This window comes from Mus pahari, chromosome 10 (assembly GCF_900095145.1).
Source record: "Mus pahari chromosome 10, PAHARI_EIJ_v1.1, whole genome shotgun sequence".
Lineage (NCBI taxonomy): Eukaryota > Metazoa > Chordata > Mammalia > Rodentia > Muridae > Mus > Mus pahari.
Genome location: NC_034599.1, coordinates 48,326,062 through 48,339,063, shown reverse-complemented (window position 1 = coordinate 48,339,063; position 13,002 = coordinate 48,326,062). Strand labels below are relative to the sequence as shown.

Below are 13,002 nucleotides of genomic sequence, written 5' to 3'. Positions count from 1 at the left end.
GGAACTCACTTTGTAGACCAGGCTGGCCTTGAACTCAGAAATCCGCCTGCCTCTGCCTCCCAAGTGCTGGGATTAAAGGCGTGCGCCACCACGCCCAGCCCTACATTTCGTAATATTACATTCACATAACATTGCACCTTACAGCATCACATCCAAGGTTTGGATTCTTCTTATTTTCACTCTGTCACTAGCTCTCTCTTCTTCCTACCTGCTAGAGATCTCGCTCCTCTCTGATTAAGGAACCCAAGGATCCAAAGACAGATGAGTCAGGCCCTGGAGGTGGCAAACTTCCAAAGGCAACAGTAAAGCCATGCCTTCTTATTTATATCGTGAACATCAACAGAATACATAGTCTGTAAGGGCTGATTAATGCCAAATGCAAGATACTCTCCTGCCATAGTACTAGTTTCTCCTGGACTTCTCTAAGCCATGTTTTAGTGTGTGTCTGTTATGTGTGTGTGTGTGCAGGTGCATGCACCCTGTGCGCACATACCGAAGTCAGAGGAGGATGTCTTGCCTTCCTTTACCACATTCCACATTATTCCCTTGATAGGGTCTTTCACTGTCTCTGAAGCTCATCATTTTCAAACGACTGGCTGGCTAGTGGGCTCCCATTATCCTCTTGTTTCCACCTCCTAGTTCTGGGGTTACCCAGATGTAATCTGGCACCCTTTTATTTTTTCAATTTTGGTATTCAAGACAGGATTTCTCTGTATAGCTCCAGCTGTCCTGGAACTCCCTCTGTAGACCAGCCTGGCCCCACACTCAGAGATCCGCCTGCCTGTGCTTCCCGAGTGCCAGTGCCACCTCTTTGTAAGCTGGAGCATATGTAGGAGCTGAGGATTTGAACTCAGGTCTTCATACTTGCACAGCAAGTGTGCTTCCCCTGAGCCGTCTCCCTAGCCCAGCTAATACAGCTGTTTTTTTTTTTTCTCATTTGCTACAACATTCTTATATTTTAAAAATTACTCATTCATTTAAAAAGATATTATAGGGCTAGAGAGATGACTCAGTGGATAGGAGCGCTGGCTAAACTTTCAGAAGACCTGGGTTCAATTCCCACAAGTTTCAGGAATTAGGTCTCTCATTTTCCATGTGGGTTCCAGGGATAAAACTAAGGTTTTCAGGCTCTGTGGCAAGTACCATTTTTTTTTAACCTTCTGAACCATTGTGCCAGCTTTCAGTTACTTTTAAAATACTATACTTCTATCTTTTCTCTTTATATTCTTAGAACAAATTTGTGGCCTAGCTAAGGATTTATCACCCCCACTTTGGAGATAAAACAACCAAATTTCAGGTAAACATCATCCTGACGTCACATGAGTGACACATAGCGGAGTGACACATAGTGATGGTGGCTATTCACACTCATCTGACCTGATCTCAAACCCTGATCTTACCAGCACAACTTTTGCTAATGCATACACATACGTGACAACACATCTGGACACAAACGTGGCAACACATCTGGAAGGAGTAACCTTGCCTTAAACACGCCCTGCCCATCCAAGAGGAGTGACACTTTGCACCTAGTTATGAACTGACTTACGACACGCCAAGACAGAAAAGCACAGAGGAAAGGTTGAAAGTAAAAATTATAGCATAACTGAGTTAATGAAAAACATTTTCCATTTTCAGAAGGCAGAAGCAGGCAGATCTCTGAGTTCGAGACCAACCTTGTTTACAGAATGAATTCCAGGATGGCGTGACTACACAGATAAACCCTATCTTGAGGTGGAAAAATAAGAAAAAAAGAAAAAAAGAAAAAAAAGACCCTGAGAAGCCTTCTGGAGGGAGGTCAGCATAGTGGCTATTTATACATGTTACACAGTGGAGGCCTGACTCTCCCCAGGAATGTCTGCATCAGAAGTTCTCAACCTGTGGGTCATGATCCCTTGGGAGCAGGGATCAAACATCAATCATGTATCTTGCATATTAGATATTTACATTATAATTCATAACAGTGGCAAAATTACAGTTATGAAGTAGCAACAAAAATAATTTTGGGTTGGGGGTCACCACCACATGAGGGACTGTCTTAAAGGGTCGCAGTGCTAGGAAGGTCGAGTGCCACTGGTCTGCATGTCTCTGGGTGGAATTACATAACCTTCTTGTGCTGTAGTGACTTGTTGGTAAAATGAAACTAAGGACAATAGGAAGCAGTGCTTCCTGTCTGGACTGCTCAGAAGACGAGCTGACTTAATAGCTGGGAACTACTGAGAATGGGTTGGGCATTAGCAAGCGCTCCCTGCCTACTCTTGCTGAGCTTTGGGGTCATGGAGAATTTTCTGGAGAACACCTGAGACCTCATGAGCTAGGCAGATGCCCAATGGGACACTGTATGAGACCAGCGTTTTTTAGATGCTGGCTTTCAGGAAACGGCGAACATAAAAGCCACTGAATAAACAAGGCCTTTTACACAACTTCAATGCCCTCTCCTGATACTGTCTGCAGTGTTGACATAACTAAACAAACACAGCTCCTGTCAGAGTGTAGCCTTCGAACACTTGAGAACTTCTTTGGGTGGCCAAACCTGCAGGGCGGCTGAGGGAGCAGGAACCCACGCTGCCTGATACAATCAAATGCCTTGGTAAAGTCAACAAATTAAATTTTAAGGTGCTCCCAGATTTGTTCTGTGTCTGATCTCTGGCAGAGATCACGTTCAGCAATGTGTTCTGGGCCCTGTGACTTAAAATCACGTATTCATTTCTGCTTTCTGGTTCTGGGCACACAGGCTATACCAGGCAGGGATAGGCAGAGAGAAATGAGATGCTATCTCCCTTTAAAGTCTCACTTTGGAGGTGTGTCCCTCCAGACACAGTGCTGGCTGTAGTAAGCTAAGCTAGAATGTGGTCAGGGAAAGGAAGAGCAAGTAGCTCTTCCTCCTCCTCCTTTTTCTTCTTTCCCCCTGAGATGGGGTCTCATGTAGCTTGGGCTAGCCTTGAACTTGCTATGTAGCAGAGGCTGATGTGAACTTCTGACTCTCCCATGTGATGGAATTACAGGCATATATCAACGCACAGTGGGTTTGTCTGGTGCATGTACATGCAAGTGTTCGTGCGCGCGCACGTGTGTATATGTGTGTGTGTGTGTGTGTGTGTGTGTGTGTGTGTGTGTGTGTTGTGTTGTGAGATATGGTCTCATATAGCCCAGGCTAGCCTAGCCTTGTTGAACTCAGGCAAGCACTCTATCAACTGAGTGACATCTCTGTCCCCTAAGGTGGACTTTAACTTTAGAAGAATCTAAAAAAAAATCTCTTGTCATGAACTTGTTCTCAACTGGAGGCTACATGTTCCACTGGGCACAGCTGACAATCTCATAAATGGATAGAGGAGAGATCCTGACATCCTTTGGGCAGAGGCGAGGCACTGTGACAAATCCTACAGTATACTGGCCAACACCCTCACAGAGCATGGCTCATATCCATGCTAGAGACTGAGGATGCCCGGGCTAGGGGATCTAGTGCCAAAGCATTTGGTGTTTCTGAAGTGATCTGTTTCTTTAATTGTTTAAATGGTTAAATAGTGACTGCCAACTCTTGTCAGAGGAGGGGTCGTTTAATCATGCAGTAAACCTCACACAAAACACTAACATCCTCCTGTATCATTCCTGCCCAGCTGCCAATGAAGTGGTGGGAAATTCATCCCCTCGGATCCGGCCAAGAATCCCTGTGGCACCAGCATCAACTCCCCGGATGTCACACCCAGCTCTGGCTTTAGGGGGAACGTCCATTCTTTTCCTCTGGTCACTGATGGGAGCGGGAGCCACTCTCAGACTCACTGGCAAGCCCCTACCATGCTAAGAGCTGTGAAATAGTTCATTAAAAGTGCCAACCAGAAGTGACTTTTTTTTTTTTTTCAAGGCAGGGTTTCTCTGTGTAACTGGCTGCCCTGGAACTTGCTCTGTGGACTCACAGATCTGCCTGCTTCTTCCTCCAGTGTACCACCTCCAGGAGTGTACCACCACCGCTGGTAGGAGTGTCAAAGGAAAACATCTGTTGGTCCTCGGACTGGAGCATCAAACCTAAGAATGCCATGTTAACTAGATCCCTTCATAATACAGGTACCCGAGTTGCTTTTTCTATGAGCTTTGCATCTTCTTCACACCCCTAGATCCATAAACAATGAAGACTGCTCAAACATTCCTCCAGGAAAATCAGGAGCACAGAAGCATCTTGAACCCCTGGCCTTGTCTTCTTAGAAAGTGGAAGTTGAGGCAGAGCATGTGCCACCTCAGTCATAGCCGAGGTAGGGAGGAGTCACTGCTCACAGCAGCACACTGGAGTCTATATGCAAACAGCGCATCAGGGTTGGCCAGCTGGAGGCACAAGTGACTTCCAGCTGTGAAGTTTCAGACATTTCAAATATGGCTTTTCTACTTTGACTCTGGGACTTATCGGTATGACTCTGAGAAAGCTTTTGAAGATTTCTAAACCTTCCCTTTCTCCTCTTTAACGTGGGGACAATAACAGTATCTAGTTCTTACATTTTTCTCTGGGCTATGAGATGAAATATCAGTGACACGCGTGGCGATTTATCGTTGGAGGACAGATGTCATTGGTGTTGGCGTCAAGTTGGGACTGACACATTTCGTGGCGAGATATAGATTCAGTATTATTATTTGCGTGTGTGTATTCAAGTCTGTGCAGGTGTCTGTGGCCCACGGACACCTCAGACATTATGCATTAGTTGCTGTCCACTTTTTAATTTTTAAAAATAGATCCCCCCACACACACCTCCCAACACACACACTTTAAGCTTGGTTCTCTTCTTGCTTTGGAACTTGCCAAGTAGACAAGGCTGGCAGGCCAGTGTGCCCCGGGGATGCACCCATCTCCACCTCCACAGCGCTGGGATGACCAGTGCACCCATCACACATGGCTTTGTGTGAGCGTGGGAGCACACATGCCACAGTGCACATGTAGGGTCTGAGGACAACCCTGAGTGCCATCCCCAGCTCCTATTCTGTTTGAGACAGGGTCTCTCTTGTTCACAGTTGAGTACTTCAGACTAGCTGACTCAGGAGTTTCTGAGTGAGCCGTGGATAATTGTCGTATCTTTGCCTCCCATCTCCCAGGAAAGGGGTGTGCTGGGATTACAGCCGTTTGTGTTTTTATGCTATGCTGTCTGGCGTTTACCTGGGTTCTGGGGAATCCGAATTTAGGTTATCAGGCTTGAGTGGCAAGTGCTTTACCCATTAAGCCAAAACCAACTCCCTGGCACCCAGTTTTGTTTTTTGCTTTTTTTTTTTTTTTTTTTTTTTTTAGCAAGTTCTGCAGATGACACTAATGTCCTTAGGCTTGGAAAACAAAGGCTTTATTGACAGAGCTATCTCCGTAGCCCCAAATGTTCAGTATAATTATCCAGAAAAAAATTTCATTACTTGGGAGAAGAGTCCACTCTTTACTATAGAGAACCTCTGCTGGCTGAGTACATTCCTTACAACTCCATTCAGACTTTTTGTAGGGAGTGGGCGTACCAGTGCTCAGGCTACAGTAATTACACAATTGCATCTGCCATCTTTCTACATTCTCAGCGGCCCACTCAAAAGCCTACCTTTTATTTACAAATCATAATCTATATAGAAAAGTTGTAGGCATACACAAAACAGAAGTTATAATCTCAAAAAAAGCAAGAATAGAAAATGTTTGATTCCCAGCCTTGAAGAATATAGGAACATAGTGCTGTGTATAGTGGACAATTGGAATTTTAGCCTTTGGAACTGGAGCGGTGGCTCAAGGGTTAAGAGCACCCAGGTTGGTCATCCCATGTTGGCTCCAGTTCTAGGGATATGACCCCACTCTTCTGGCCTCCGAGGGTACTGCTTGCAAGTGGTGCACAGATAACCAGCTTGCACTCACAGCAAAAACACATATATGCATAAAATCATTAAAATAAAAATAATTAATTTCTGCCTTTGGTGCATGAGGGTCGTGTGTGGTCAAGCTCCTCCTTCAGTCGTCACACACACATCATATTTCAGTGGTTTCCACTTTGAATAAAAAGATGTCCATACTCAGAAAGGATCCCATGAACACCCACTTGGTTATAAACTGTAGCTATGGCTGCCCAATGCCTCTTCCCAAACCCACCTGTTTAATGCTGTAGGAGTGACAGTGACAGTGGCTGATGGCTAGTGCCAGCTCTAGTGTGGTGGGGACACAATGGCTTCTGCTTCCTGCAGAGGCTAGGATATGAGACTACCTGTGCCAGAGCCAGCTGGAAATCTACCATCCAGGGACCTTGGGCTCTGGGAGAAATTGGAACTTCTAACATCACTTGGAAGAGGAGCCAGGAGAATCCTGCTCACCAGGTAGCCAGGGCTAGATGATACAGATGCTGAGGTTTTCAGAGTCGCCTTTGGCTCCCCAGCTACTTACCGCAGCCGTCCCCCTCACAGACGCTAAAGGTCTTACACGCTCATCGCACCTGTGGAAAGACATTGAAATCATTTCTTTGAAGAGGCTGATAGCACAGTAGCACATTTACCCTCTACCTAGCCAAGAGCACCGTGACATGACATTACCGTTACATGACAGTATCAAGAGGAATGAGATGGACTTCTAATGCTCCATAGAAGGATGCCTCTTGGTTAGCGCATCACTGAGCAACGTTTCAGAAAAACTTTTCCTGCTATTATTTAGAACTGATAATTTCTATTTTTGCCACCCAAGTAGATTTGCGTTTGAACACAACATAAAAAAACACATAATGAACTGTTGACACCAGCTGAATGTTTACTGTGCGGCTGGCACTGCTCTCACTCAGATACCCCACACCTCTAAAGCAGAATTCACCGCTGCTTCCAATTCACAGATGGTAAAATAAAGTTGGGAAGCAGTGAGCATCCGCGGTAGAAACTGGGTGTGGGCTGTTAAAATTTATACTCATCCTTAACCAGTAGAGTACACTGACTTTCTTTGCAAATGGGAACGTTTCTGCGCCAGGGCATTTACATTTTAAAGAACCATTACACCAGGGCCAGAATTAATTTATAAGAATCATTTAAAAAGCAAACCTTGGCTGGGCGTGGTGGCGCACGCCTTTAATTCCAGCACTTGGGAGGCAGAGGTAGGAGGATTTCTGAGTTCGAGGCCAGCCTGGTCTACAGAGTGAGTTCCAGGACAGCCAGGACTATGCAGAGAAACCCTGTCTCAAAGAAACAAAACAAACAAACAAACAAACAAACAACTCAAGCTGGAAAACGCAAACCTCACCAAAACTGCTTCTGGGTGCTTTTGTTCATAAAGACCCTAATTTGAGGTGACATTTTGGAGGTAAGCAAGTGTGTTTTCACTGTCTACATTGCTTTTCTCAATTCAACAATAGAGAGAAAACTTAATAATTCCTAAATCCAAAATTGAGATATGGCTGGCAACATGGCTTATCAAGCAAAGGCACCTGCCACCAAGCCTGCTGACCAGAGCGGGATCCCTAGAGCCTACATGATGGGAAGAGAGAACCAGCTCCCACAAATTGTGCTCAGACCTCTATACATCTACTGTGGTCTGCATGTGTCCCATCACGTTTACAAAAATAAATGAATACAGATAAAAATAAAAAGGCATAGATGTCAGCTTGTCCATCTAGAATCCTATGCCCAGGTGTGCTCTTCTGGATCCTAATTCAGGGTTGTAGACTTGTAATGATTCACGGCTCTTTGTGATGGAGGCTACCTCCTCCACACAGCAGCAGCGTGGGAGTTACACAAGTTGGGACTGTGGATCGGAGCAGTCAAGAGTGGCAACAGCAGCCCTTCATCTACTTCCCTGATTCATGGCTCATGAAAGTTGACCATGGAAACTGGGAGACCAAATGGTTTTATATTTTAAAGATATTTGTAACTGTTTTGAGTTGATCTCAGATTTTGAACAGAAATTGAATTAAGTCAAGGATAGTTTTTCATACTATTCTGAAATATTAGTTCTATCAATAATAATACTCTGCATGTTAAACACAAGTCAGGACTCCTTACTTGTCAGGATTACTTGACTCTCGGGGGTCCTGAGAGAAGGGATCCTTGGGAGCAGCGAAACAACCAACTTGAAGTCAGATGATGGGTCCCAGCTGACAGCCTGTGCCCTGTTCCAGGTGGCTCCCTGGACAGCTCTCTGTGATAGCTCTTGGCTCTGTAGTCTGCTCGAGAAAGCTTTCTGCTCAAGACAGCTCTTTCTTGCTAGAAAAAAAATTCAAAAAACTCTCTGGATAGCTCATGGGTTTTCCGACCAGAAAAGCTGCTATTAAAAAATTCTTGGATGTTCTAGAAAAAAAAAATTCTAGAATAGCTGTGTAACTCTCTAAGTAATTCTTGGGATTTCTGACCAAGAACAGAAATCCTGTTAGAAAAAAATTCTAAAAGAGCTATGAAGATTCTAAAAGAACCATGTTCTCTATCCATGGATTTTTCTGACCCAAATCAGTAATCCTGTTACCAAAAATACTCTAAAAGAGCTGTGTTTGCTCTCCAGAGATCTCCAGACAGCGCAGCTCTCCAAAAAATAGAACTGCTATCATTCTCGGCTAGTTCATCTCATGCAGACCAAAAGCCCAGCTTTTATTTATATCAGTTCAGCCATTTATTCCAGGCTCCCTCTTGACCATCCTACAAATCAGCATTCCATCATCTTAGCTCCTTGCTTAGGAAAAGGATAGCAAGTGCTTTTTTTTTTTTCAAACACTACAAATGAATTCAGAGATCTGCCTGCTTTTGTAAACTTAGCTGGGTGGGATCCTGTCCTGAGATTACCATTCTAACCACGCCAGGATCTAAATTTATTCTCTCAGGCTGACCTTGAACTCAGAAATCTGTCTCCCTTTGTATTTTTCTGACAAGCTGGTTCATAGTGCAGCTGCTTCTAATCTCTTCCATCTATGAAGCTTCTTAGACAGTTCATATTGCATCCTTACGTTTACATAGTTGAGAAATTATATATTTTTGAACTCATGTTTCTGGAGTTCTTTCCCACAGCCTTGAGGGCCATCCTGAAAGTCTTAGCATGTACCATTTTGGGGAAACATTAGCCACTCCCTCTCCTCCCATACTCAAGCTGTCTCTGATTATCATGGAGTCATTAACCTTGGTAGAGAGGACATTCCCAATAACCTTGGCAGGGAGAATATTTTCTGAAAGAGGAACATGAAGCAAAAAATATACCACACACACACACACACACACACACACACACACACACACACACACACACAGAGGCCTTATATCACAGCAACCATGGACACTTGTGGAGCACCATGCCCTGCTGGCTCTGTTTCAGGGGTGGGAACCATGTCACCCTGTCTCTGCCATGGCCAAGCTGGACTGGCAAAATTTGAGGATTTTTGGATCAGGTGTGTACACATTGTTTACTTTATTCACTTGGCTTTGTGAGCCAGTCTTGCTAAGCAGCTCCGGTTGGCCTGAGCTCATTATGTAAATCAGACAGGCCTTGAACCTGCCACAGTCCTCTCTGCACCCCCCAAGATTACAGGAGTATGTTACCTCTTCCCATGTTTATTCTGCTGTCTACACTTGTTGAAACTCTGTTCCTCCTACAAACTGTGCACACAAACCAGTATTGTTTTGAAATCTTTGAAGAAAGCAAATATGGCTGAAACAGGAACCTTGTTTTCAGAGTGCTTCTAACCAAAGGGAACACAAAGAAGTGTGATACCACACTAGCCTTGCAAAGGAAAATAAGAGTGACAAGTAAGCGCATGGACAGTATGGAGTGGAAACGCGTGCAGGAGGGAGAAGGTGGCAGAGAACTGTCATGGAGGTGGAAGGGCAGGATGAGCAAAAGCTGGGAGCCTGGCACATGCCCGCACTCCCAGCCTTCAGGAGGAAGAGGAAGATCATCACACTAGAGGTCAGCCTGACCTATACAGCAAGGTCCAGGTCAGCCAGGCCTGGGTAATGAAACCTTGTCTCAAAAGCAAGCAAGCAAGCAAGCAAGCAAGCAAGCAAGCAAGCAAGCAAGCAAGCAAGAAAGCAAGCAAGCAAGCAAGCAAGCAAGCAAAACAATAAAGGGCTGGAGAGATAACTAACAGCTAGGAGCACTCGTGCTCCTCAGAGGACCCAGGTTCGGTTCCCAGTACCCAAATGGTGGCACACAACCATTAGTTGGGAGATCTGACATCTTCTTCTGGCCTCCATAGGCACCAGGCATGTACCTAGTACACAAACATATATGAAGACAGAATACTTGTAAATACATAAAATAAATAAATAAAGTTAAAAAATAAACAAACAACAAACAAATGAACAAATGAATGAATGAACGAATGAATACTCTACTCTAAAACAAAGGCTTGGAGATGGGAATGTTACCAGGTTGGGTGGGAACTGGCAAGCAATTCTGTTAGCCTTGAGCCAGGAGTACAAGCCAGGTTGTGCCAGTTCTTTTTATAACCCTATCAGCTACAGCCCTCTCCACAGCTAAGCTGTCACTACCTCATCAGGTCTCCTATCTGATTTAGAGTCAGAGAAACCAGGACAGCATGCTGAGGAGGCTGAATAAGTGGGAAAGAGGGCTAAATGGACAGAGAGTGTCTGTATCACAGACCCATCAAGTACAGGCATACAGAGTAGGATACACAGTCACCTGGCATGCCCTGCTGTGCATGCTACCATTCACTTTGTAAGAGTGGAACTTCCAGCTGCCTGGAGGCCCATGTTTCTGCATCTACAGCAGGCCCCCAGGCCTTCCATAAGCATCATTGATGTCATGAAGAATATGTTGGAAAAAACCCTCTGGCCTTGGCAAGAATAGCTCATCTTCTGCATTTATTGCCAACTCCCTAATGATTGCATAGCTGAGAAATCTCACACAAATACTCTCCTTCATCCCATTTCAACCATCCTGCTTGATATTCACCTCCTCTCTTCTGGAATCCCCTCCATCCTTCATGCTAAGAACAGAGAGATCTTTGTAAGATTCAAACTTGATCATTGTAATAATCCCTGTCTAGAAATTCCCGAAAGGAATTGTTCAAAATCTTAACATGATACAAAGCTTTTCTTTAAAAATATTTTTTTTGTTATTACATTTATATATTTATATAGTTATTTAGTTAGTGTATGTTTAAGCGCATCTCCGCAAGTGTGCACGTAGAGGTCAAAGGACAATTTGCAGGAGTTTATTCTCTTTCCATCACATGGGTCCTGGGGATCATACTTGGGTCATCAGGTTTGGTGGCAAGTGTCCTTACCTGTTGAAGCATCTCACTAGCCCAGGGCTTTTTCCTTTATCTGGTGAACCTCTTAAGCAAGCCCTCACCCACCCAACCTTATCTTTCAACTCTCCTCCTAGGCATCTCTGGACCTGTGAACTTAATTCCATCTCAATTATTTACTCCTTTCCACACCTTTGCAGATGCCATTCCGAAATCCTCATGCAATAGTAAGGGCAGGGCTCAAGAATACATGAATATTCTTTTCTAGCCCTTTGACCCCTGAGAAGTTCCATCTGTAGGGTCACGGGCAGTTCAGAGCCCATAGGTTAACCATGGACTTCTTGCCTTTTCCTCCTCATTCTTTCCTATCTGGTTAACAAACCCCACTGACTCAAGCCCAGGATTCTCTCTGAAATCCATCCTTGTCTCTGCATCTACCTGCACTCATTATATCCTCTCAGTGCAGTAGCCCTTATCTGTCCTGCTGTCTGCAAGCTTGTCCCAAACAGGACAGATTGAACTGTGCCTCTTCCCTTCCAAGTGAAAGATGAGGTTAATTCCTGCATTTGTGAAGCCCTACATGACCTAGTCTCGACATGCTTTCTGGCCTCATACCCTACTTCCCTTTGTCACTTCAACCAGAGTGAATTTCACAGACACCTGAGCTTCTGCACATGCCGTTCTTTGCCTGAAACATTTTCCTGACATCTCTGGGCCTGGACAATTATCTTACACTCCAAGGACCATGCAGCTGGCACTTACTCCAGAAGACTGAACCAGACTTTCGCTAGAGCCCTGTCCCTTAGGTGTGATCCCACATCATATATGTCTTCTCCACTGTGGTCATTCTTCTTGGCCTCTGATTTTTGTCTTGATCTCACAGAAATGAAGCATGTGAATGAAGGTGAGAACTGTTGGAATTGGTCTTGTGGAATTCTGGTGTAGTCTGGTTAGGTAAATGAATGACCTCCTGGTCATTCCGCTTCCCATATTCACTCTTCCTCTGCTGTCCATCACCATCCACCTAGCTCCCCAAGGCAGAAGAAATGAAACACCACCTCCACTTCTTCCTTACCCACTACATCCAACTGCTATGGTGTCACGATTCCACTCAAAATCCTTCACAGAGTTGTTCATTTTTCATATTTGCCATCCCAGGAATGTAGAGGTTTCTTTTCTTCTTGTTGTGACTAATACCCAGCAAGAAGCAACTTAAGGGGGTAAAGGAGTTTTGGGCTCATGGTTAAAGATACACCCCCAGTGTTTGTCTCCTAGATGATTCTAAATCCAGTTAAATTGGTAGCTAAGATTACATATTATAAATTTTCCTCCTCTCCAGTTCTTATGTATGATCTCACTTTTAATTTGTTTTGCTTTTTCAAGTCAAAAGTCTTATGTAGCCCAAGCTGGTCTCACACACACACTGTGATGGTTGGCCCATGGAGTAGCACTATTAGATGGTGTGGCTCTATTAGAGTAGGTATGTCACTGTGAGCATGGGTTTTGAGACCCTTATTCTAGCTGCCTGGAAGCCAGTATTCTGCTAGTAGCCTTCAGAAGATGTAGAACTCTCAGCTCTGCCCGCACCGTGTCTGCCTGGATGCTGCTATGTTCTTGCCTTGATAATGGATGGAACCTCTGAACCTATAAGCCAGCCTCAGTTAAATGTTGTCCTTATAAGAGCTTCCTTGGTCATAGTGTCTTCACAGCAGTGGAAACCCTAACTAAGACAATCACTATGTAGCTGAGGTTTGACTGGAAGGGCATTACAGGTATGCACCACCATGCCAGCATTCCTGCTACTGACTCTAACCTACCTTCCTTCCTTCCTTCCTTC

The 13,002-nt window shown here is 44.6% G+C and overlaps 1 protein-coding gene and 1 non-coding gene across 4 annotated transcripts in view; both read right to left on the bottom strand.

Moving 5' to 3' along the window:
- Positions 1-13,002, bottom strand: part of Exph5 (exophilin 5) — a 78,364-nt gene that overhangs the window by 20,402 nt on the left and 44,960 nt on the right. For 2 of the 3 annotated variants that reach the window (XM_021208059.2, XM_029543683.1), the window contains one exon: positions 6,380-6,428. In XM_021208059.2, the coding sequence (XP_021063718.1) occupies positions 6,380-6,428 (49 nt within the window). Of the gene's footprint in view, positions 1-6,379; positions 6,429-7,974; positions 8,176-13,002 lie in introns of all 3 variants that reach the window. The other variant, XM_029543684.1, reaches the window with a different exon arrangement.
- Positions 8,308-8,372, bottom strand: LOC115064866. The gene has a single exon (XR_003844693.1). It is a non-coding gene; the product is annotated as a U7 small nuclear RNA (small nuclear RNA).